Source organism: Erinaceus europaeus, chromosome 5 (genome assembly GCF_950295315.1).
Source record: "Erinaceus europaeus chromosome 5, mEriEur2.1, whole genome shotgun sequence".
Lineage (NCBI taxonomy): Eukaryota > Metazoa > Chordata > Mammalia > Eulipotyphla > Erinaceidae > Erinaceus > Erinaceus europaeus.
The window spans coordinates 59,959,302-59,985,169 of record NC_080166.1 but is presented as its reverse complement, the minus strand read 5'-3'; the positions used below and the strand labels follow the sequence as shown (position 1 = coordinate 59,985,169).

The 25,868-nt window shown below is 39.7% G+C and overlaps 1 protein-coding gene and 1 long non-coding RNA gene across 4 annotated transcripts in view; one reads left to right on the top strand and one right to left on the bottom strand.

Annotated features, from left to right (window-relative positions):
- Window positions 1-25,868, top strand: part of LOC132538615 (uncharacterized) — a 720,469-nt gene that overhangs the window by 243,653 nt on the left and 450,948 nt on the right. The gene's annotated exons all lie outside the window — the stretch shown is intronic.
- Window positions 1-25,868, bottom strand: part of PTPRQ (protein tyrosine phosphatase receptor type Q) — a 257,933-nt gene that overhangs the window by 200,973 nt on the left and 31,092 nt on the right. For both annotated transcript variants that reach the window (XM_060191363.1, XM_060191364.1), the window contains exons 9-14: window positions 14,996-15,168; window positions 4,993-5,170; window positions 3,339-3,500; window positions 3,063-3,242; window positions 2,402-2,509; window positions 1,027-1,308 (exon numbers count right to left, since the gene is read on the bottom strand). In XM_060191363.1, the coding sequence (XP_060047346.1) occupies window positions 1,027-1,308; window positions 2,402-2,509; window positions 3,063-3,242; window positions 3,339-3,500; window positions 4,993-5,170; window positions 14,996-15,168 (1,083 nt within the window). The remainder of the gene's footprint in view (window positions 1-1,026; window positions 1,309-2,401; window positions 2,510-3,062; window positions 3,243-3,338; window positions 3,501-4,992; window positions 5,171-14,995; window positions 15,169-25,868) is intronic.

Sequence of the window (25,868 nt, the reverse complement as noted above, 5' to 3'; positions counted from 1 at the left end):
ACAATAAATGTTTTAATTCCAGGGACAAAGCAATACTTTTGCATTTAGTTCTTAACTCTCAAGCAATCATTACAGTAACAGCTGAAGAGTGAGGCCTCTGGTATGTGATTAGAAATATAATAAGCATAAGAAACTGACCGTGTGAGACATAATGTAGTCTTGGGCTGTTTGCTCCTGTATCACTCCTACTAAAACACATGTTAAGTCTTTGTTTGTGTTATTTCTTATAAGATGCCATATCCCTTCCCCAACAATGCAACAACCTTTAGAACCTCCATTCCACACATCTTATTAAGATGTAGGTCCATGGTACGACTCCACTGTGCTTCCTTAAACATTTCCTTTCGGTACCATTTTGGAATTAATCCTATCCTACTTGCACATGTGTGCGCATGCACACACACACACACACACACACACACACACACACACACATGGTCAGGAAGTGGTGTACCTGGTTAAGCATATGGACCCTGGCTCAGACACCCCCTCTCCACTTGCTGAGGGTGGTAGCATATCTGCAGGTACCTATTTTTCTCTTTCTATGCCCCTCCCTGCTCAATATCTATTCTACCAAATTAAAAAAAAAATTTAAATGTCTGCTAGGAGCAGTGGTTTCCTAGTGTTGGCACTGAGCCCCAGCAATGACCCTGGTGGCAATAAAATAAGTAAATAAAATTAAAAAATTAAACATACACTTATAAGAGTACAGGGATGTGGAAAACAAACTTACAACTGTGTCTCTGCTTTTATTTAGACATCAAATAACACTGCGGAAATCTGTTTTCTCAATGCCTTTCATCTTAAATTCATGGACTTTTAATTTGGGATCTCCCTTACACACAAGTAAAACTGTCAATGTTTACATAATAATTCTTTCCCCCATTTACAACTCACAATGGAAAGAAATTCATGGGCTATACAAAACGGGGTGAAAGCTATGCAGATTAAGAGGACTATAACAACAGGAGAGTTGCCAGTCCGGTCTACTTCATCAATACGTATGATTAAGCAAAGAAACCTTACCAGTCTCTGAAGTCCTTATGGAGAGGACGGAAGATAACTGATTGCCATGGCCAACTCTGGTATATGGCCTCACAGAAATGTTGTAGAGGGTGAAAGGTCGCAAGTCTCTTAACAGTATACTATTTGTTGAGGTGTTCTTCACGAGGAAGGTGTCTACACTGTTACACAGCACTTCATAGGCAACAATGACCCCATTGGGCTTCTCAGGTGGTGCCCACTTCAGGCTTACTTCATTGGCCGTCACATCAACCAATTCAACATCTTTAGGTGAGGATTCTGGTTCTGCAGGAAGCAAGCAAAGCTTAGAACAAGCACATTTTTCTTTTCATGTTGACTGCTTAGGACACAAAAAATATCATGGGGGTCGGGCGGTGGTGCAGTGGGTTAAGCGCAGATGGCGCAAAGCGCAAGGACCAGCGTAAGGATCCCAGTTCGAGCCCGGCTCCCCACCTGCAGGGGAGTCGCTTCACAGGCGGTGAAGCAGGTCTGCAGGTGTCTATCTTTCTCTCTCCCTCTGTCTTCCCCTCCTCTCTCTATTTCTCTCTGTCCTATCTAACAACGTACAACGTCAACAATGGTAATAATAATAACCACAACAAGGCTACAACAAGGGCAATAGAGGGGGAGAAAATGGCCTCCAGAAGCGGTGGATTCATGGTGCAGGTACCAAGCCCAGCAATAACCCTGGAGGAAGAAAAAAAATATCAAGATCTCCCCCAGACAATATCTTTAGCCCACCTGCATGTTAGCTGTCAGGCTCAGGCAAAAATTAGTAAATTCATGGGCCCTTTGGAATATAACTAAAATAGACTTTATAGCTTTTTCCAAAATGGAAATCCCAAGACTCATCTGCTCTATTCTTACCTTTAAGTTCCTGATTATTGAACAATTTATTCTGCTTTATACCTTAGTGCTTTTCAGTCACCAAGCTGCAGATGCTACTATGATGTCAGCCTGACTTCCCTGGGCAGATGACCCCACCAGTGTCTTGGAATCTCTCCTCCCCAGAGCCCTGCCCCACTAGGGAAAGATAGAAACAGACTGGGGGTGTGGATGCACCTGCCAACACCCATGTCCAGTGGAAGCAATTCCAGAAGCCAGAACTTCCATCTGCTGCTCCCCATAAAGATCTTTGGTCCATACTCCCAGGGGGATAAAGAATAGGGAAGCCTCCAATGGAAGGGATGGGATATAGAACTCTGGTGGTGGGAATTATATGGGCTTGTACCCCTCTTACCCCATAATCTTGTCAGTCATTATTAAATAAATAAAAAGAAAAAGTATCATGATAGAGCCCACAGCAATGGCACACTCACTGGTTTTCTTTTTTTTTTTTTTTTCTTCTTGTTACTGAAACTAGAACTGCTGCTCTTACCATCTTCTGGAGTTCTCACAAAGATGTCGTTTTCTTCAGATAAAGGACCTTCTCCAACATGTGTTGAGGCTGCGACTCTCATTTTATATGGTGTATATTTCTGTAATCCTATAATCACAATGGGAAATCTATTACAAGTCTTTAAAATTACATTCTTAGATTAGTGGCACTTAACTGAGAGCTCATGAAGATAATTGATCTGGTAGACAGACTCTCCAGAGAAGAATCATAGTCTCCTGGAATTCCATGGGATAGATAGCATGCCTGGATAAGAGTTTAGTTCTTTCCAAAAACAAAGAAAGAAAGGAAGAAAGAAAGAAGAAAGAAAGAAAGGGAGGGAGGAAGGAAGGAAGGAAGGAAGGGAGGAAGGAAGGAAGGAAGGAAGGAAGGAAGGAAGGAAGGAAGGGAAAAGAAAGCAGGAAAAGAAAACAATTTTTGGCACACTGCAAGGAGCATAGCAAGGTTTGACACACAAATACCAGGTCAGCTAAGTCATTTTGGTTGATTCATTCACTCATGTCTTCAATATTGAGTAATTCTAATGCACTGGATATAAAGTTCCCTGGGATAAGCATATTCCACATGTGCCCTGCAGTACGTAGGTCCTGGGAAGATGCCTGTTTTCCATCAGAAAGAGAAGGTGACAAAATGTTTGTTCTACCTGTTATGAGGAAGCTGTTATCTCCAGTCTTTATCTGGAACGCTCTGTCTGTGTCTAGTTCCATGGCGTAAATTGTATAATGAGTGATTTCTCCATTAGGGTGTTCTGGGGGATCCCAATATAACAGAATAGATGAAGAACTAATATTTTTATAGTTAATAACGTGAATGGAGCTTGGCACTTAAAAGAAGAAGGAACAATTAGTAGAATAAGAAGTGTTAACATATAGAAGAGCAACATCACAGGTAGTCATGTCCAGGAAATGCAGTTTCTCACCTTGTTCTCGTGTCCTCACACTGAGAACTGTGGGTGGTCCTTCTCCCATGATGGTGAAAGCAGATACACTGATTTTGTGCTCGGTGAAAGGTACAAGGTTCCTGATAACATAAGACATCTGTTCTGAAGCAATGTTGGTGATGTACTGATTCCTTGTCGTTCCTACATGGAATCAGTTAAAAAAAAATGTTTGGCTTCATAATCAACAGCACTTCTAGTCACGTGCTGAAACTATAAACCTGAATTTACACTGCTTTTTCATCTGTCTGTAAACCATTTTATGAGAAAGGTATATAACTTTCAATAAATATATTGACCCCAACAATAAATGTTGGCTTTTGTTTTTTGCTTTAGTTCTCATCTGATTTTGTTAGTTATTAGACACTACACTGCAACATTAGATTAGTGGTTTTTGGAGCACACAACTCTTTAAGAGAGTGGCTAGTAACCATTTCTGAAAAGACAGACTAAGAAATTAAAACAGATGGGAATAATATAACACCAATACTAGGCTATAAGATGAATTACAGAAATGAGACTTTCATTTTGCAACTAGATTCACTTAAGTATCACTGAGGTTTTTCCTCTAGATCCAGTAATAATTTAGAGCAAGCATGCTGGGATAACTGACATAAATGTGTCTTAAGGGCTTAATGAAGTATTAGATATGTTTTAATTTATTTAGAATGTGTAACTCAAACAATGATATTTGGCAAATAGGTCAAACCTGAAGTCTTTAAGAAAACAGCTGTATTAGAAATCTTGGTCTTTTTAATTTATGAAATATCCCATTAAAATATTTCTCTCTCTCTTTCTCTCTCTCCCTCTCTCCTTATACCTCTCTCTCTCTCTCTCTCTCTCTCTCTCACACACACACACACACACCAGGACTAGTGAATGCAAGAAGCATATACTAAACATAGTGTGATATTGTTGACTCATTCTATAAAAATAAAATAATAGTTTGGAATAGAGTAAGTATCAATCAATGAAAAGACAAAAAAAAAAAAACTAAGAAAAAAAAACACTAAGCTTTTGGGAAAATTCTGACCATTGAGACAGTGTCATTCACCCACTTTTTTTTTAATTGGCTGTGGATAGCAGGCTCCTTTTAGAAACACTAAGAACCACTGACCCTGAGTAGCAAGTGTTCGTACTAATGGCATCACCACATCACGGGGGTCACCTACACCTGTTCATCACCCACCACACCAGAGTTGTAACTTTCTGACCTATTTGCCTTTAGTGACATTTGCAAACCTATTCATCAAATGCTGCAGAGAGTGTGAGGCCTGCAAAAGATTTGAAGATATGGTTATCCCTTCCCATCACACCTGCTTTGGCAACTGTAATAACTGATTGTCTATGCAGCTTGGCCAGACAGCCCTGGGTGCTACTTTCTCTGGGAGGGAGGTCAAATGGGTTAGGAAGGGGCCAGCTCCTGCCTGGGTGGCATTTCCATTTGCTGCACAAGGTTAGCCAACAGTAAAAAAAAAAAAAAAGAGAGAGAGAGAGAGAGAGAGAGAGAGAGAAAAGAAAATCTGACTCTGGTTTACAAACCATTAATACTTTGGCTGGACTAGAAGTTAAGGTTCATATCTTCTCTCAGTAGTACTAGTGACTTAAACACACGCTGCAGAAAAATCAGACCTACCGACAGCTGAATAATGCACATCAGCTCTGTTCCTGGCAGGAAAGGTGATCTGTGGATGGCTATTATATATAACTGAAGCAAGAGAATACAGGTCAGAAGACATCTCTGCGGAACCCTCCAATAATCCAGCTATTGGATCCACGTCCCCAGTTTCTGGAGCCAGAGGGTTGTTTATATACTGCAATTCAAAGTAAGTAAGTAGAAAGCTGTTACAGGACATGAAGTGTACTCATGCTTTCAAAGCCAGGAGCTTTGAAATAACACTTTTTAAAAATGACAGGTTTCTAGACCTATTCTCAACTCTGACACCATCTTCCCAGACAATATTTTTTGTCTACCTGCATGTTGGCTGTCAGTCTCAGGCAAACATTGGAACATACCTAAAATAGACTTCCTAGTGGCTTCCCACACAGAGACACCCTAGTTTCATTTGCATTTTTCCAACCGTTGGGTTCCTATTTATTAAAGAATTTTTCCTGCTTTATATCTTACCGCCTTTCAGCCACCACATTGTAGTATGATTCCATTCTGACTTCTCTTGGCAGACCACCTCACCAATGTGTTCTAAAACCCCAGCTCCCCAGAACCCTACCCCACTAGGGAAAGATAGAAACAGGCTGGAGGTATGGATTCAACTGTGAACACCCATGTCCAATGGAAAAGCAATTACAGAAGCCAGAACTCCCACCTTCTGCACCCCATGAAGAATTTTGTTCTATACTCCCAGAGGGATAAAAAATAGGGAAACTTTCAATGTAGGGGATGGGACAGAGAACTCTGGTGGTGGAAACTGTATGGAATTGTAATCCTCTTAGCCTACAATCTTGTTAATCATTATTAAATCACTAATAAAAATTTAGTAGCTTAATTTAAAAAATGATAATATTCCAAATGTCTTATCTGTCCATTACTAATTTCAAGGCTTCATTCTGAAACTACTAGAGCCCTGAAAAATCATACTCACTGGAATCAGCTCCTTGGCTGTAACAAAATACTCTGTTTGCTGGGGCTGAGTGGTGGTGTACCTGGTTGAGTGCACATGTTGCAGTGCGCAAGGACCCAGGTTTGAGACCCCGGTCCCCACCTGCAGGGGGAAAGCTTGGCGAGTGGTGAAGCAGTGCTGCAGGTGTCTCTCTGTCTTTCTCCCTCTCTATCACCCCCTTCCCTCTCGATTTCTGGCTGTCTCTATCCAATAAATAAATAAATATACAAAGAAAGAAAGAAAGAGAGAGAGAGAGAAAGAAAGAAAATCATCAACATTAAAAAAAAACAAAAGAAAGAAATACTCTGAGTAGAAACAGATATTTGTTTCTGACTTGAGATCCCTGGTGGCAAAATTAGTCTTCCTCAAATAAAGATTTCATGAATAAGACACTTTAAGTGTAAACCTCCAAAAGGGCAGGTTTTGTGAGGTCCTTGTCTGGTTAAAGCCGTTTTTGCCTTGCTATTTTTGTATCTACATTCATAGACCAGACGTGGGAGAGGTCTGCCTGACAGTTTGACGTGCCAACAAACATAATTTGCCTATAACTGAGCGGTTACAAAAATGCACACAAATAGCATAGTCTGTAAACAGGGTTCATCATACACCTGTCCAAGTCTTCAATCCAATGAGATTTGAAATAACTGTGTTTCCAGAGGTACTTAATACATATCAATAACTACTGATGTAGTTAGTACCTTATATACTGAAAGGAGAGTATCCTGAGCAGATCATGCGTATCTACAGGAAAGGCTGTTGAGCTCACAGGTAGATGCTCTCCCTTCTCTTCTCCCTTCCTACATAACATCACTGAGACTACAAGAGAAACGGGTGTTTTACAACAGCATCTGAGAGGGCCAGGTGATGCTACACCCAGTCAAACACTACAGTAGTGGGAGTTGGGTGGTAATGCAGCGGGTTAAGCACAGGTGGTGCAAAGCGCAAGGACATAGGATCCCAGTTCCAATCCCCGGCTTCCCACCTGCAGGGGAGTCACTTCACAGGGGTCTATGTTACTCTCCCCTTCTCTATCTTCCCCTCCTCTCTCCATTTCTCTCTGTCCTATCCAACAATGATGACATCAATAGCAACAATAATGGCCACAACAGTAAAACAAGGGCAACAAAAGGAATAAAAAAAAAAAACACTACAGTAGTACACAGCACTAAGCACAAGGACCTGCAGAAGGATTCAGGTCCAGTTCCCACTTGCAGGGAGGTTGCTTCACAAACAGTGAAGCAAATCTGCAGAGTTATCTATCTATCTATCTATCTATCTATCTATCTATCTATCTATCTATCTACCTACCTACCTACCTACCTACCTACCCCACTTCTCTCAATTTCACTCTGTCCTATCCCAGAAAATGAAAAAAATGGCCACCAGGAGCAGTGGATTCATAGTGACAGCAGTGAGCCCCAGCGATAACCCTGGAGGATAAAAAAAACAAAAAACAATAGCATCTTATTTTTATATACTTAATATAAATATTTAATTTATTTCATTAATATAAAGGAAGTATTCTAACAGCTTAAAGAAATCTTGAGAATTAAGCCATTTTCTTTTTTGTTTGTTTGCTTTTTTTTATTTATAAAAAGGAAACACTGACAAAACCATAAGATAAGAGGGGTACAACTCCACACAATTCCCATCACCAGAAAGAACTCCATATCTCCTCCCCTCCCATATTTTACAGGGAATATTGATCTTGGAAATAAGACTAAGCATTAATAGAAAAAATGTTAGACTGATATCTCTGATGAATATAGATGCGAATATTGAACAAAATTCTAGCCAACTGGATACAGCAGTATATTAAAAAGATTGTTCATCATGACCAACTGGGGTTTATCCCGGGAATGCAAGGTTGGTTTAATATACGTAAATCAATCAATGTGACCCACTGCATCAATAAAAGCAAAACCAAAAACCACATGGTCATATCAATAGATGCAGAGAAAGCCTTTGACAAAATCTAATATCCCTTTATGATCAAAACACTACAAAAATGGGAATAGATAGAAAATTCCTCAAGATAGTGGAGTCTATATATAGCAAACCTACAGCCAACATCATACCCAATGGTGAAAAACTGGAAGCATTTCCCTTCAGATCAGGTACTAGACAGGGCTGCCCACTATCACCATTACTATTTAACATAGTGTTGGAAGTTCTTGCCATAGCAATCAGGCAGGAACAAGAAATTAAAGGGATACAGGTTGGAAGAGAAGAAGTCAAACTCTCCCTATTTGTAGATAACATGATAGTATACACAGAAAAAACTAAAGAATCCAGCTAGAAGCTTTTGGAAATCATCAGGCCATACAGTAAGGTGTCAGGCTACAAAATTAACCTATAAAAGTCAGTGTCATTCCTCTATGCAAACATTAAGTTAGAAGAAGTTGAAATCCGGAAATCAGTTCCTTTTACTTTAGCAACAAAAAATAATAAAATATCTAGGAATTAACCTAACTAAAGAAGTGAAAGACTTGTATACTGAAAATTGAGTCACTACTCAAGGAAATTGAAAAAGACACAAAGAGGTGGAAAGATATTCCATGTTCATGGGTTGGTAGAATTAACATCACCAAAACGAATATATTACCCAGAGCCATATACAAATTTAATGCTATCCCCATCAAGATTCCAAGCACATTTTTTAGGAGAATAGAACAAATGCTACAAATGTTTATCTGGAACCAGAAAAGACCTAGAATTGCCAAAATAATCTTGAGGAAAAAAAAACAGAACTGGAGGCATCACACTCCCAGATCTCAAATTGTATTATAGGGCCACTGTCAAAACTGCTTGGTACTGGAACATGAATAGACACACTGACCAGTGGAATAGAATTGAGAGCCCAGAAGCGAGCTCCCACACCTATGGACATCTAATCTTTGACAAAGGACTATTAAATGGGGAAAGCAGAGTCTCTTCAAGAAATTGTGTTGGAAAAAAATGGGTTGAAACACGCAGAAGAATTAAACTGAACCACTGTATTTCATCAAACACAAAAGTAAATTCCAAGTGGATCAAGGACTTGGATGTTAGACCAGAAACCATCAGATACTTAGAGGAAAATATTGGCAGAACTCTTTTTCTGCATGAATTTTAAAGACATCTTCCATAAAACAGATCCAATATAATGAAACCAATGGACCAAGATTGTGTAGTTAATAATTATTTGAATGCCATCCAGGTATTAGATGATACCTGACAGCTCCAGTAACTTGTCAGCTCCAATACTGAAGCTCTACATGAAGGGAAACTGTGTGTTTTAGAGAGGCATCTGCGTTTAGTAAGGCATGGAGGAGAAAAGCGATGTGAAACTCGAATTTAAACCAATTGTAAGACTGTTCAACAGACACCTGTCACAGGGAGAAGAGAAATGGTACCTAATGGTGCCAGGTGGTGGAGCACCTAGTTAAGCACAGACATTACAATGTATAAGGACCTGGGTTCAAGCCCCCAGACCCCACCTATAGGGGGAAAGGTTCACAAGTGGTGAAGCAGGTCTGCAGATATCTCTCTCACCTCTCTCTCTCTCTCTCTTTCTCCCCCTATCTCCCTTCACTCTCAATTTATCTCTGTCCTATCAAATAAAATAAAGTAAAAAAAACTGTACCTATGTGTCAACAACTGAACTGTAAACCATTAACTCCAATAAAATAATAATAAAAAAGATAAAGATGTGGAGCCAAGATGGTGGCTTGGAGACAACAGCAGGTGTGAGCTCTGCAAGGGAACTGCTTAAACCTGGGATCCTGGAAGAGGCCACCAGATTCCAGATGCTAAGATGATGCCAGGCAGACTTCCCTGGGCAGATGGCCCCACCAATGTGTCCTGGAGCCCCATTTCCCCAGAGCCCGCCCCATTAGGGAAAGAGAGAGAGAGAGGCTGGGAGTATGGATCGACCTGTCAAACACCCATGTTCAGCGGGGAAGCAATTACAGAAGCCAGACCTTCCACCTTCTGCACCCCGTAATGATCCTGGGTCCATATTCCCAGAGGGATAAAAAATAGGGAAGCTATCAGGGGAGGGGATGGGACACGGAGTTCTGGTGGTGGGAATTGTGTGGAGTTGTACCCTTCTTATCCTATGGTTTTTTTCAAGTGTTTCCTTTTTATAAATAAAAAAAATTACTGAATCCTGAAAAAAAAAGAGATGCATGTGTATATACACATGTACAATCAGAGGCTACAAAAGGAGAAAATTACAACGGTTCAAAGGGAGTTGGGGGAGTCTAGTACCCTATGGTGGAGAGAAATGGCACTTAAGTGGTGGACAGGTGATCCAGCATGTTTTGGGGAAGTGTGAAGTAAGAGTCCTGAGAAAATCGCCATTTAGTTCTGCAGTGAAATGAACTTAGCTGAACTAACTACGTCTGCTGCAGTTATGAAAAAAAAAAGTGAGGCAGACCCCTGGCAATCATGGTAGTCCAGTAATGGGAACAGGGACGGAGCTCATCAGATTTTTTTTTTTTTAATTTAAGAAAGGAGACATTAACAAAACTGTAGGAGGGCTACAACTCCACACAATTCCCACCACCTGAGCTCCATATCCCATCCCCTTCCCTGATAGCTTTCCCATTCTCTATCCCTCTGGGAGTATGGACCCAGGATTGTTGTGGGTTGCAGAAGGTGGAAGGTCTGGCTTTTGTAATTGCTTCCCCGCTGTACATGGGCATTGACTGGTCGATCCATACTCACAGTCTGCCTCTCTCTTTCCCTAGTAGGCTGGGGCTCTGGGGAAGTGGAGCTCCAGGACACATTGGTGGGGTCCTCAGTCCAGGGAAGTCTGGATGGCATCATGCTGGCATCTGGAACCTGGTGGCTGAAAAGAGAGTTAACATACAAAGCCAAATAAATTGTTGAACAATCATGGACCTAAAGACTGGAATACTGCAGATGAAGTGTTGGGGGGGGGTACTCACTGCAGACTCTTGTGTACTTCTGCTTTCAGGTATATATTTTCCCCTGGTTTATGTCTGAAAATGTTTAGTATTAAATTGTTTTTTTTTAATGGATTTGGGTTATTTCAATCATAGGAGAGAGAGACTGAGAGTAAGAGGGAAAGAGATATGAGTGTCACTCTGGCAATGGAGCGCTGGAGGCTGAAACTAGGCATCTTATGAATGCAAGTCCTGCACTCTGCCAGCTGAACTATTTTCCAGGCTGTTGAAACAAGTGTGTGTGTGTGTGTGTGTGTGTGTGTGTGTGTGAGAGTGTGTGTGTGTATCAAGAACTACTGTCTTTCATTCAGTTTCTTTCAAGTACTGCTTTCAAATTCACCTTATGACCCCTTTAAAAAAATAATAAAAGGTTTCTATGCCTAATTTATACTATACCTTGTACACTTAGAATCCACCATTTTATTTATTTATAAGCTTTGATACACATTTAAAAAAATTTATCTTACATAGTTTGGGGATATCTTCATATTTGGAACAGAAAATTGATTTACTCAAATAAAGCACTTAAGAATCCACCATTTTATTTATTTATAAGCTTTGATACACATTTTAATGTTATGCCTTACACACTTTGGGTATATTTTCATATCTGGAACACAAAATAGGTTTACTGAAATAAAGCACTTAGGATTTTGTTTATCTTCAAAAAAAGCAAAACCAAGGTGGCTCAGGAAAGCAAGACTACAATTTACATGTTGCATTTTACAATGCACAAAGACTCCAGTCCCCACCTGCAGGGGGAAAGCGTTTCTAGTGGTGAAGCCATGTTGCAGGTGTCTCTCCCCCTCTCTGTTGCCTCCTTCTTTCTTGATTTCTGGCTGTCTCTTTCTAATAAATATATAAAGATAAAAAATTAATAGAAATAAAAATCAACTTCTCTAGAGAGATAAAAGAATGGAGAAGGGGGGTTGGGCGGTAGTGCAGCGGGTTAAGCGCACGTGGCACAAAGCACAAGGACTGGCTGAAGGATCCCGGTTCAAGCCCCGGCTCCCCACTGCAGGGGAGTCACTTCACAGGCAGTGAAGCAAGTCTGCAGGTGTCTGTCTTTCTCTCCCCCTCTCTGTCTTCCCCTCCTCTCTCCATTACTCTCTGTCCTATCCAACAATGAACAACATCAACAACAACAACAATAATAATCACAATAAAGCTACAACAACAAGGGCAACAAAAGGGGGGGAAATGGCCTCCAGGAGCAGTGGATTCATGGTGCAGGCACTGAGCCCCAGCAATAACCCTGGAGGCAAAAAAAAAAAAAAAAGAATGGAGAAGATAATCTAGAAAAGTCTCCACTTCTCCAAATGATACTTAAAGTCAGCTATCTTAGTATACTTTTAGCCCAAGAAGTATTATGATGAAAAGCAGGGGGAGGCCTATGTGTGAGACCGATTTGAAAGCATCATGATAAAGAACTTTGGACCAGGGGCCCTACAAAAGACAAGAAAAGGCTTGTGTAAGTGCTCATTGCAGCTCTGCCCCCACAGAGCCCGCAAGAAGGGCATGAATCACAAGCACAGTAATTTAGAGACGCTCCGGTCTTCCAGCCACCACAAGATCCCTAAGCCACACAGCTGTTCCCACTATCAATCAGTCACCCTTTCAGAATCTACTGTTGACAAAAGTTCTAAGTCAGGCACAGTGAGGACATACAAAGAAAAGCCCCTCTGAACTGTGACTTGGCATTAAACCTTCCAATATTTTATACCCATGTCAGATAATGTCAAGCCTTAAAATTGCATCTATTAAGTTAACTCTGTGGAGAAACCACTGTTTAAACCCCGTTTAAACTAGGAAAGATAGAAACAAGTTGGGGGTTTGGATCAACCTGCCAATGCCCGTGTCCACTGCAGAAGCAATTAACAGAAGACCTTCTACCTTCTGCAACTCATGAAGAATTTTGGTCCAGGGGGCAGGTTAAGCACCTGGTTAAGCATTTACATTATAGTGTACAAAGACCCAGGTTCAAGTCCCTGGCTCCCACCTGCAGGGGGAAAGCTTCACGAGTGGTGAAGCAGGGTTGTAGGTGTCTGTTTCTCTTCCTCTACATCTCCCCCTCTCCTCTCAATTTCTTTCTGTCTCTATCCAATAATAAATAAATAAAGCACATTAAAAGAAAAAGAACTTTGGTCCATACTCCCAGAGGGGGAGAACTGATGGGGGAAGATGACCAGAGGGCTCTGAACTCCAACTCCATCAAGACCCAAGAAGAGAGGAGGAAAAAACTGAAAGACATTTAGAAATAGCAATAGGTGTAGTTACTTAGAAATGAATAGATGGAGAGGGTAGATAGCATAATGGTTATACAAAGAGACTCTCTTGCCTGAGGCTCCAAAGTCCCAGGTTCAATCCCCTGCACCACCATAAGCCAGAGCTGAGCAGTGCTCTGATTAAAAAAAAAAAAAAAAAAGCTGGTATTTTGTGGTCCAGGAGGTGGCACAGTAGATAAAGCATTGGATTCTCAACCATGAGGTCCTGAGTTTGGTCCCTGGCAGCCCATGTACCAGAGTGATGTCTGGTTCTTTCTCTCCTCCTATCTCTATCATGAATAAATAAATAAATAAACTAATTCTTTTTTTTTAAAAAAAAGAAATGCTACACCCGAGGAGGATGGGTTGATATTGGGGCAGCATAGAATGTTCCTACTCATGACCACAGAATGTGAGCTCAGATCTACAGGGATGCAGAGGTCACATAGGCTCCTAAGCTGAATATGGGACCCAGTTCACATCAAATCGATGGAGTTTATAGTCAACAATATTTATACTCCTTTCCCATATTAGGGAGCTATTCTCTTCCCAGATCCAGCTTTCTGGTCCTTTTCCAAGCCATGACATCATCTCCCTAGACAATAACTTGGATCCACTGGCATACCAGATTTCAGGCTCAGGGGCAAAAAGAAAAAGAAAGAAAAAAAAAAAAAACTAGTATAGCTACAGGCCCTTTGGATTTAACTAAAATATGCCTACTAGCTATCTACAAAATGGAGGACACCCCAACTCTTCATCTGTACTATTCCAGCCCTTAGGTCCATGATTGGTCAACAATTTGTTTGGCTTTGTATGTTAACTCTCTTTTCAGCCACCAGGTTCCAGATGCTAGCAGGATGACCAGACTTCCCTGGACAGACAACCCCACCAATGTGTCCTGGAGCTCCGCTTCTGCAGAGCCCTTCTGCACTAGGGAAAGAGAGAGAAAGGCTGGGAGTATGGATCAACCTGTCAATGCCCATGTTCAGCAGGGAAGCAATTACAGAAGCCAGACCTTCCACCTTCTGCATCCCACAATGACCCTGGGCCTATACACCCAGAGGGATAAAGACTAGGAAAACTATCAGGGGAGAGGATGGGATACAGAGTTCTGGTGGTGGGAATTGTGCGAAGCTGTACCCCTCTTATCTTATGGTTTTGTCAATGTTTCCTTTTTATAGGTAAAAAATTAAAAAAAGAGAAATGAATAGATGGCATAACTATAGAAAATATGGGCAAATATATATAAGCATAGATAATTATAGAAATGATAGTCAATTCATGCCTGTGACGTTGGGAGAACTGCTATAGTTTCCAATGGAAGGAATGGGGACACAACTCTGGTGATAGGAATGGTGTGGAGTGACCACTGCTAACTTATAATTTTGTAAATCACTGTGAAGTCACTATTACATTTTTTTAAATGTATTTTTTAAAAAGTATTAAAAACTTAAAAATAAAATCATTGTATCTTCCAAGTGGTAACTGTTCAAAATTACAAGTAAAGTCTTCAAAGTGTTTAAGTCTAACAGGAGTTTCCAAACAATTCATTGACTTCACCACCATAATAATACTCACTCCTGAGGGTACCTTTAGTCCTGATTAATGGCTCAATTAACATTTTACTGATGCTGAAAAAAAGAATAATGGCACTTGACCAAACTCCATTATCACCAGGGAGTCCCAAATTTACCTCCTTTATACAATAAAGTTGACCAATATTTGATGTATGAACGCTCACAACACTTCTCTTTTCTAGGCCCAGAACCAAGTCGACAGCAAGAGGTGAAAAGTAAGTGCGTTACCTCCTCTATTCCTGTGAGCAGTGTGTTTTCCAGAATCACTCCTGTTTCAGCAATTCTCACTTTCACTCTGTACCGGTTGATGATTCCATTTGGTTGCAGTGGTTTCTGCCACGTTATTCTAACTTGCATGGCTTCTACTTCTGCCAGCTGTAACTCAAACACTGCTCCTGGAACTAAGAAACAAGGGAATAGGGGAATGAAAAATACATGTTCAATTTTCCTTAAAAAAAAAAAAAACCAACCCAAAATTGCTCATGGCCTAAGATGTCAGTGATGCTATGGGAAAACAAATATGAATAATTTACTGATTTACTAGTAAAATATGTGTTAGATTACTAAGTGATACATCTTTTAAAAATATTTTATTTATTTTAGTGAAATAGAAACACAGAGGGAGAGAAAGAGAGAGACACAGAGACAGCTGGAATACTGCACAGCTCTGATTTATGGTGGTATTGAGGATTGAACCTGAGACCTTAAGTCCTCAGGCATGAAAGTCTTTCTGCATAACTATTATGCTGTCTCCCCAGCCCTTAATGACACATCTTTACAGCCAATTTTTTTTTTTTAATGAAGCTTCCCTGTGGTAGAGGTTGGACTTGAACGTGAGCCACATGCATGGCCAAGCAGGCATCCTGAAGAGTCAAATTTATAAGGGCCTGTTGATAGCTACTTCATCACTAGAGTACAGGGTTATGCCTTTGGTACCAATGACCCCCTGTGCTCTTTCTCATTCTTTTTCATAAAAAAATAAATCTTTTATTAAAAGTTAATAAATATTGTGGAGGTAGATGGCATCATGGCTATGCAAAGAGACTCTCACGCCTGAGACTCCAAAGTCCCAGGTTCAGCCTTCCACAACACCATCAGCCAGAGCTGAGCACTATTCTGGTAGGAAAAAAAAAGTTAATAAATAATGAGGTTAAATTTCTATGTGTTTTCTCAAAACTAGGAAATGTGAGAGCATGGGATAAGTTCTCCCAGTTAAACCATCAGAACATTTGCTCACATTCATTAACCTTGGAGATTTTATCAACATATTAAACTATAACATTCAACAAAATTTGAGTCTAGTAATGTATAGTTGGTAAGTTCATTTGGGCTATTTCAATTTATTATGAAGGTTCAAAGAGTTTGTTTTATTTTTTTCGGATGATTTTACACATGAAGTATGGGAGACTCAAATTTCAGGAGTCCTCACACTTTGCAAATTGAAAAGAAGGGGTTTAAGGGGAAAGCATCAAATATATATTTTTTGTCTTCCACTCCTTTATTTATTTCACTTAGTATAATCTCTGAGTTCCATACATTTTTCTCCAAGAGGCACAATGCCATCACTTCTAATGGTCAAGTCGTATTCTACTGAACATATATCCCACAACATTTTTTTATTCTTTTTAAAAATTATTTATAAAAAGGAAACATTGACTAAACCATAGGATAAGAGAGGCACAACTCCACACAATTCCCACCACCAGAACTCCGTATCCCATCCCTCCCCTGATAGCTTTCCTATTCTTTAACCCTCTGGGAGTATGGACCCAGGGTCATTGTGGGATGCAGAAGGTGGAAGGTCTGGCTTCTGTAATTGCTTCCCTGCTGAACATGGTCGTTGACAGGTCGATTCACACATCCAGCCTGTCTCTCTCTTTCCCTAGTGGGGAAAGCTCTGGGGAAGTGAAGCATAAAATATTTAATTATGTTCTGGAAATAAAATCAGAAGACACGTCTTGGAAACCAAGAACACTGCAGGCATGATGAGTCAAGGGGAAAGAGGCTCTGGGTTTCTGTCCACCTTCAGTGTATAGGTCACTATGTGCTGTGAATGATCACTTCACCCTCCACCATTCTACTTCTGATCTATAAAATGAACTGGTGTTATTTCCTGCACTGTTAAGCAAGGTGAGTCTAAGGAACAATGATCCAAGGGGGTTTATATAAAGTGTTACTTCAGAAAAGAGAAAAATGATAGAAAACTATTGACTCTTGGGGGGTCAGGCTGTGGTGGTTAAATGCACATAGTGCTGAGTGCAAAATCAGGGTTCAAGCCTCCACTCCATACCTGCATGGGGGAAGCTTCACGAGTGGTGAAGCAGGTCTGTAGGAGTCTATCTGTCTCTTTCCCTCTCTATCTTCCTCTTCTCCCTCAATTTCTCTCTGTCCTATCCAATAAAATGGAAAAAAAAAAGTCACCAGGAGAAGTGGATTTGTAGTACCAGCAATGACCCTGGCAAAATAAATAAATAAATATTAAAATTAAATAAATAAATAAAAGAAACATGCTGCTTTTATTAATCAGGGTGTGGTAAAACACAAAACACATTTTTCAAAAATGAGAAATTTCACAAATTTAACAGATTCTAGTCAGAATGGAAACTCACTAGAAGTCAATTGTGAGGAGAATAACTTCATTCCCATTTAAGACAGCAGAAAGAAGAAAAGTTGAAATACATTTTAAAATGACGGAAGAATTTGAAAAGTCATGTCACAAATCCCATACTACTTATGATCAATGACCATAACTAGGCCCAAGTTAACCTTGCTGTAAATTGTGTGGAATTTTCATTGACTAAACTAAGATTTTTCTTTTTTTTAATTTTTAAATATTATTTATTTATTTATTATTGGACAGAGACAGAGAGAAATTAAGAGGGGAAGAGGAGACAGAGAGGGAGAGAAACAGAAAGACACCCGCAGCCCCGCTTCACCACTCATGAAGTTTCCCCCCTAAACTTGGGGCCAGGGGCTTGAACCTGGGTCCTTGCACACGGTAATGTGAGCTCTTAACAAGGTGTGCTACTACCTGGATCCTGAGGGGTTTTGTTTGTTTGTTTTTTTCTTTGCCACTTAAGTAATCAGTACAAAGAGCTCCCCGGATATAGTAATAGTATAAACATTTCTGTGACTGGGGAGATGGCACAGGGGTAGAAGGTAGGATTTGCATATGTAAGGTCCCACGTTAGGTTCTCAGCACCACATATGCTGGAGTGGAGCTCTATGCCTCCCACATTCTATCATTATTCACTCTCATGAAATCATTCACTATTTCCAAATGTTCACTGTATAGCTAATGACTGGATAGATGAAGAAGTCATTTGGCTGGCAGCTGGGTTGTGGCACACCTAGTTGAGCACACATGTTACCGTGCACAAGGACTGGGGTTGGTGCCCCTGGCCCCCACCTTCAGGGGAAAGCTTCATGAGTGGTGAAGCAGGGTTGTAGGTGTCTCTCTGTCTCTCTCCTTCTCCATCACCCCTTCCTTCTTGATTTCTGGCTATCTCTATCCAATAAGTAAATAAGTATAATTATTTTAAAAATATATATAGTTGGGAGTCAGGTGGTAGTGCAGCAGGTTAAGCACACATGGCACGAAGCTAAAGGACTAGCTTAAGGATCCCGGTTCAAGCCCCCGGCTCGCCACCTACAGGGAGGTTGCTTCACGAGCAGTGAAGCAGGTCTGCAGGTGTCTATCTTTCTCTCCCCCTCTCTGTCTTACCCTCCTCTCTCCACTTCTCTCTGTCCTATCTAACAACAACATCAATAACAACAACAATAATAACTACAACAACAATAAAAAATAAGGGCAACAAAAGGGTAAATAAATAAGAAAATATATAGTTATTTAGCGAAGAATGTATGATTTCATTAATTGAAGCCAACACTGTAATGTCCAGCAAGAAAGAGTAAAACCCATGATCAAAACTGGAAGTATATAGCATGAGTGTAATTATCACTTACTAGTTCTTTGAGTCTCTCTTTTTTAAAAAATATATATATTGGTGTATCTGTATTTAGAAGGATAGCATTTTAGATTGATATCCTTGGCAGGGGTTAATCTAAAGGAGTAACTGACCTTTTAAAGGTGAAAGAAGAGTTTAAGACTAGGACCCTACAAACATTAATTCAAACATTGATTTATTCAACAGACTCAGCACTCATGATATGGTCAATATTTTAAGCACTTGAAAGCAGAGGAAAATATAAGTTAAAGTGAGAATTTGCACAGGTTCTTTCTACTGTACATTTCATTCCTTGACATATATTGTCTCTAGATCTTAAGAGTCTATATAAGTATAATTAGTAATTCACATTTTTTTAAGAACAGAGAAACTTTCTAAGATATTGCATATTGTGAAAATAGTACTGCCATTTTAAAAGCAAAGGTCACATTCCACCTCTCTTTGCATTTTATTTTAAGGCTTCTTTCTATGTAGATAAAGCAACCGACACCTAATTTATACTCATATGAATCATCAACTGAAGAAGTCAGCTTAGTGACAAAAGCGAACAGGTCAATCCATTCACTAAACTTCATCTACACGAAAAAAGTGACATGGTCTGTTCCATTTCATATAAGACACTGATGTAGGGTGCTACATAAATTACTGTGAGTACAGCAGCAGCAGAAAAAAAATACTCTGTTATTTTGCCAGGAAAATCTAAGCATAGTAGCAGACATTTTTTAAATCTTCTAACTTATAAGTTACTTTGTAATATGCCCATGATACTAGTACCTCACATTACAATCCAAGATGAGTTTTTATACAGAGATGGGAAAAACTTGAAATTAAAGAAGTCATACAAAGCCAAGAATTGAAAAACAATGGAAAATTTAATAAGAAAATAAGGCTGTTTTTGACATGGGTGTGCAGCTATTTCTCAATTCATGTGTTCAAACTGAGTATAGGATTTTCATTTGACATTTAATGTTCACATCTTTTTTTCAACATCAGATAGTATCAAAGGCTGTTTTTGAAAGAGTACAATGAGGGGTTCCCGGAAGATGGTGGACTGAGAAGCTGCTAGTGGCTTGAGCTCTGACCACATCTCCTGGAAACGGTAGGATTTTCTGCCATTAGTAGGCCAGTCAATAAGGGATCCTAGTGGTGACACCAAGGAGGTGACTATAACTTAATTTGGGTTAAGAATTAGAGTAGGATAAAAGAGGAAAATTTTTTTCCTTTTAATTTTTAAGCATACCTCCTCCCCCCCCCCCCATAACCAGTCCCTGGGGACCAGCTCAGCTCCTAGCAGGCTCCCCTGCTAGGAGCTTCTTTCTTTACCAAATTCCTGTCAAACCAGGGAGTATCATTCATTCTAAGTCTATACCCTTCTGAAACCTCTGGCCTTTTTTCTTTCTAAGTAGCCAACCCCCCCCACCTCACCCACATAGCTAATTAAATAATTAAAAATAAATAAAAAAACCCTTTCCTTTCACTGCTCTTTTATGACTGTTCTTTTTCTTATCTTTTTCTTTTTTCTCTCTCTCTTTCTTTTTTTTTCTCTTTCTCATTCTTGTCATCCTTTCTTCCTTAATCCTACAGCTTCCAAAGCCACAGTCCCCAGCCCCACACCACCAAACAGTGTGCTTTTTTGAATTCACTGATACACATTTGGGAATTATTTTGGGGAAGAATTCTGACTCAGTGTGGACTCTCACTGCGAGTGTCTCTGCTCAACTTCCCTTCCTCCTTTAGCCACCCCTAGAATATACAGTGGATAGTAGATTTGCATAACTGTCTATTTCAGCTATCCTTGTCTAGTCCTGAGTTTTTTTTTTTCTTTTTTCTCATTCTTAACAATCAGCTGCCTCTGATCACAAAGTATGAGGTAATCTGGGACAGGGTTTTTATTTTATTTTATTTTATTTTTACCCTGCTCTATTTTACTGTTAATATTATATAAAGGCATATATCTTCCCCCCTTTAGGTTGATCAGAATTAACTCTAGCATAGTGCTAGGGTAGTGGGCATCTTATCTATTGTCGGAGGAACTTGTCTCCTTAATCCTACCTCCTCTACCCTCCCTCCCCCTCCTAGCTAATCAAAAAAACTAAATTAAATTAAATTAAAAATAAAGTAATAACAAAACTTTTCCTTTCACTGCTCTTTAATTACAGCTCTTTTTCTTTTCTTTTCCCTTTTCTTTCTCTTTTCTCTTCTTTCTTTTTCTTTTTTTTTAATCTTGTCATACACTTCTTCCTTCCTTCTTTGCCTTTCTGAATTTGTGAATTATTTTGGGGAAGAAATCTGACTCAGAGTGGACTCTCTATGTGTGTATCTCTGCTCTAGTTCCATTTCCCATCTTGTTACCCCTAGAATATACAGTGGATAGTAGATTTGCATAACTGTCTATTCTTGCTATCCCTTCTTTCTTTTCTCTTTCTTTTTTAATGGGATTTGGTTACTATTCTTTCACAGACTGGAGAAATTGTTTGGCTAACTGGTAACGATTAAACTGATTCAATACTTGCTTCAGTTGCTACTGTAATTCCTGAGGTAGGTGAGTGCAATTGTCATAAAGGTATTTAGTACAGTGTTCCTTGTACTCAAGACACAACAACTGAGAACAAAAGAGCATATAAAAAAAAACACATAAATAAAAAAAATGGGTAGATAAAACACAAATAAAACTGATACTCCAATGAATGAAGACAAGAGCCCAGAAGAAACTACATATCAGCCAGAAGTAACCATAGATAAGAAAAGTATGCAAGCAATAATAAATTTATTAATCACAGAAATGAAAACAACATTGGATGAAAGGAATGGCATTATTAGGGAAACAACAGTTGAGAAAAATCAGACTAACAGAAGCAGAAAACAGAATTAGTCAGACAGAGGATGCGTTAGAGAAAATGAAGAAAGAGGTGAAAAAGCTTAAAAAGAGATTGAGAGACACTGAAAACAACAACAGAGACATATGGGATGATCTCAAAAGAAGTAACATTCGTATAATTGGCCTGCCAGAGGAAGAAAGAGAGGAAGGGGAAGCAAACATTCTAGAGGAAATAATAGAAGAAAACTTCCCAGACCTGAATAACAGAAAGGACATCAAGATTCAAGAGGCCCAGAGAGTACCAAACAGAATCAACCCAGACCTGAAGACACCAAGACACATCATAGTCACAATGAGAAGAAGTAAGGATAAAGAAAGGATCCTAAAGGCTGCAAGAGAGAAACAAAAAGTCACATACAAGGGAAAACCCATAAGATTATCTGCAGACTTCTCCACTCAAACTCTAAAAGCCAGAAGGGAATGGCAAGATATCTATCGAGCCCTGAATGAAAAAGGGTTTCAACCAAGGATAATATATCCTGCTAGACTTTCATTCAAACTAGATGGAGGGATCAAAACCTTCTTAGACAAACAACAGTTAAAGGAGGCAACCATCACCAAGCCGGCCCTGAAAGAGGTACTAAAAGACCGCTTATAAACAAGAACATGACTATAATACTTGCAATATATCTGAGCAAACAAAAAAATTTTTTTTGAACAATGGCACTACAATACATTAAATCCATAATATCAATAAACGTCAATGGCTTAAACTCACCCATCAAAAGGCACAGGGAGGGGGGATGGATCAGAAAACATAACCCAACCATATGCTGCTTGCAAGAATCCCATCTGTCACAACAAGATAAACACAGACTTAAAGTGAAAGGATGGAAAACTATCATACAGGCTAACGGACCACAAAAAAGTGCAGGAACAGCCATTCTCATCTCAGACATGATAGATTTTAAATTAAATAAAGTAATAAAAGATAGGCAAGGACATTACATAATGATTAGAGGATCAATCAGCCAAGAAGACTTAACAATTATTAACATCTATGCACCCAATGAGGGACCATCTAAATACATCAAGCACTTACTGAAAGAATTTCAAAAATATATCAATAGTAATACAATAATAGTGGGAGACTTCAATACCCAACTCTCACACTTAGACAGATCAACAAAGCAGAGAACCAACAAAGATACAAGAGAATTGAATGAAGATATTGACAGAACAGACCTCTTGGACATTTTCAGAGTCCTTCACCCCAAAAAACTGGAATACACCTTCTTTTCAAATCCACATAACACATACTCAAGGATAGACCACATGTTAGGCCACAAAGACAGCATCAATAAATTCAAGAGCATTGAAATCATCCCAAGTATCTTCTCAGACCACAGTGGAGTAAAACTAACATTTAACAACTAACAGAAAATTATTAAAAGACATAGAATTTGGAAACTAAACAACATACTCCTTAAAAACCACTGGGTCAGAGACTCACTCAAGCAGGAAATTCAAATGTTCCTGGAAACAAATGAAAATGAAGACACAACCTATCAAAATATTTGGGACACAGCTAAAGCAGTACTGAGAGGGAAACTTATAGCCATACAATCACATATTAAACACCAAGAAGAAGCTCAAAGGAACGACCTTACTGCACACCTCAAGGACTTAGAGGAAAAGGAACAAAGGAACCCTAAAGCAACCAGAAGGACAGAAATCACTAAAGTTAGAGCAGAAATAAACAGCATTTAAAATAAAAGCACCATACCAAAGATCAATGAAGCCAAATGTTGGTTCTTTGAAAGACTAAACAAAATTGACAAACCCCTAGCCAGACTCACCAAACAAAAAAGAGAGAAGACTCAAATTAATAGAATTGTAAACGATGGAGGAGATATCACAACTGACACCACAGAAATCCAGAGAATCCTTCGAAACTTCTATAAAGAACTATATGCCACCAAGCTAGAGAATATGGAAGAAATGGAACAATTCCTAGAAGCATATGCCCTTCCAAAACTGAACCAAGAAGAACTACAAAATCTAAGTGCACCAATCACAGACAAAGAAATTGAAACCGTTATTAAGAATCTCCCCAACAACAAAAGTCCTGGACCAGATGGCTTCACAAAGGAATTCTACAAAACTTTCAGGAAACAGTTAGTACCCATACTTCTTAAGCTTCTCCATAAGACTGAAGAAACAGGAATACTCCCTTCCACCTTCTATGAAGCCAACATCACCCTGATACCAAAAGCTGATAGGGACAGAACAAAAAAGGAAAACTACAGACCAATATCTCTGATGAACATAGATGCCAAAATATTAAACAAGATCTTGGCCAACCGGATACAGCAACATATCAAAAAGATTGTTCAACATGACCAAGTGGGATTCATCCCAGGAATGCAAGGCTGGTTCAACATCTGTAAGTCAATCAATGTCATTCACCACATCAATAAAAGCAAAGCCAAAAACCACATGATTATCTCAATAGATGCAGAGAAAGCCTTTGACAAAATCCAACACCCATTCATGCTCAAAACTCTACAAAAAATGGGAATAGATGGGAAATTCCTCAACATAGTGGAGTCTATATATAGCAAACCTACAGCCAACATCATACTCAGTGGACAGAAGCTGAAAGCATTCCCCCTCAGATCGGGGACTAGACAGGGCTGTCCACTGTCACCGTTACTCTTCAACATAGTATTTGAAGTTCTTGCCATAGCAATCAGGCAAGAGAAAGAAATCAAAGGAATACAGATAGGAAGGGAAGAAGTCAAGCTCTCACTATTTGCAGATGATATGATAGTATACATAGAAAGACCTAAATAATCCAGCAGAAAATTACTGGAAGTTATTAGGCAATATAGCAAAGTATCAGGCTATAAAATCAATGTACAAAAATCAGTGGCATTTCTTTATGCAAACACTAAATCTGAAGAAGAAGACATCCAGAAATCACTCCCATTTACTGTTTCAGCAAAATCAATCAAGTACCTAGGAATAAAGTTGACCAAAGAAGTGAAAGACTTGTATACTGAAAACTGAGTCGCTACTCAAGGAAATAGAAACTGATACCAAGAAATGGAAAGATATCCCATGCTCATGGATTGGAAGAATAAATATCACCAAAATGAATATTCTCCTCAGAGCCATATACAAATTTTTTTTTTTTTGCCCCCGGACTCCAGGCTTTATTGTGGGCCCGGATACAGGGGGAACTCGCACACGTAGTAGAGGCGCCGCTCGCAGTCGTGGTCCCACCACGAGCCGTCGTCCAAGGCCTGCACCACGCAGTTCTCCTGCGTGCCGCCATTGGGCTGGTCGGGCTGAGCGCGGGCGCCGGGGCATGGGGCTCGGGGCGGGGCGCGCGGTGCCAGGCGAAGAAGGACACGCGCTGGCCGTTCTCGAAGAGGTAGAGGCCCTCGGCGCGCCGGTCGTGCACGCCCAGCCACACCGGCCAGTTGTAGGGAGCGAGTGCCGCGCGTAGGTAGCGGCCCAGCACCTCCATCTGCTGCCGGTCGCGCCATATACAAATTTAATGCAATACCCATCAAAGTTCCACCAAGCTTCTTTAAGAAAATAGAACAAACACTACAATCATTTATCTGGAACCTGAAAACACCTAGAATTGCCAAAACCATCTTGAGGAAAAGAAACAGAAATGGAGGCATCAGACTCCCAGACTTTAAACTATATTATAAAGCCATCATCATCAAAACAGCATGGTACTGGAACAAAAATAGGCACACAGACCAGTGGAACAGAATTGAAAGCCCAGAAATAAATCCCCACACCTATGGACATCTAATCTTTGATAAGGGGGCCCAAAGCATTAAAGGGAAGAAGGAGGCTCTCTTCAATAAATGGTGCTGGGAAAACTGGGTTGTAACATGCAGAAGAATGAAACTGAACCACTTTATCTCACTAGAAACAAAAATCAACTCCAAATGGATCAAAGACCTAGATGTCAGACCATAAACAATCAAATACTTAGAGGAAAACATTGGTAAAACAGTTTCCCATCTACACCTCAAGGATATCTTTGATGAATCAAACCCAATTGCAAGGAAGACTAAAGCAGAAACAAACCAATGGGACTACATCAAATTGAAAAGCTTCTGCATATCCAAAGAAACCATTAAACAAACAAAGAGACCCCTCACAGAATGGGAGATCTTCACATGCCATACATCAGACAAGAAACTAATCACCAAAATATATAAAGAGCTCAGCAAACTTAGCACCAAAAAAGCAAATGACCTCATCCAAAAATGGGCAGAGGATATGA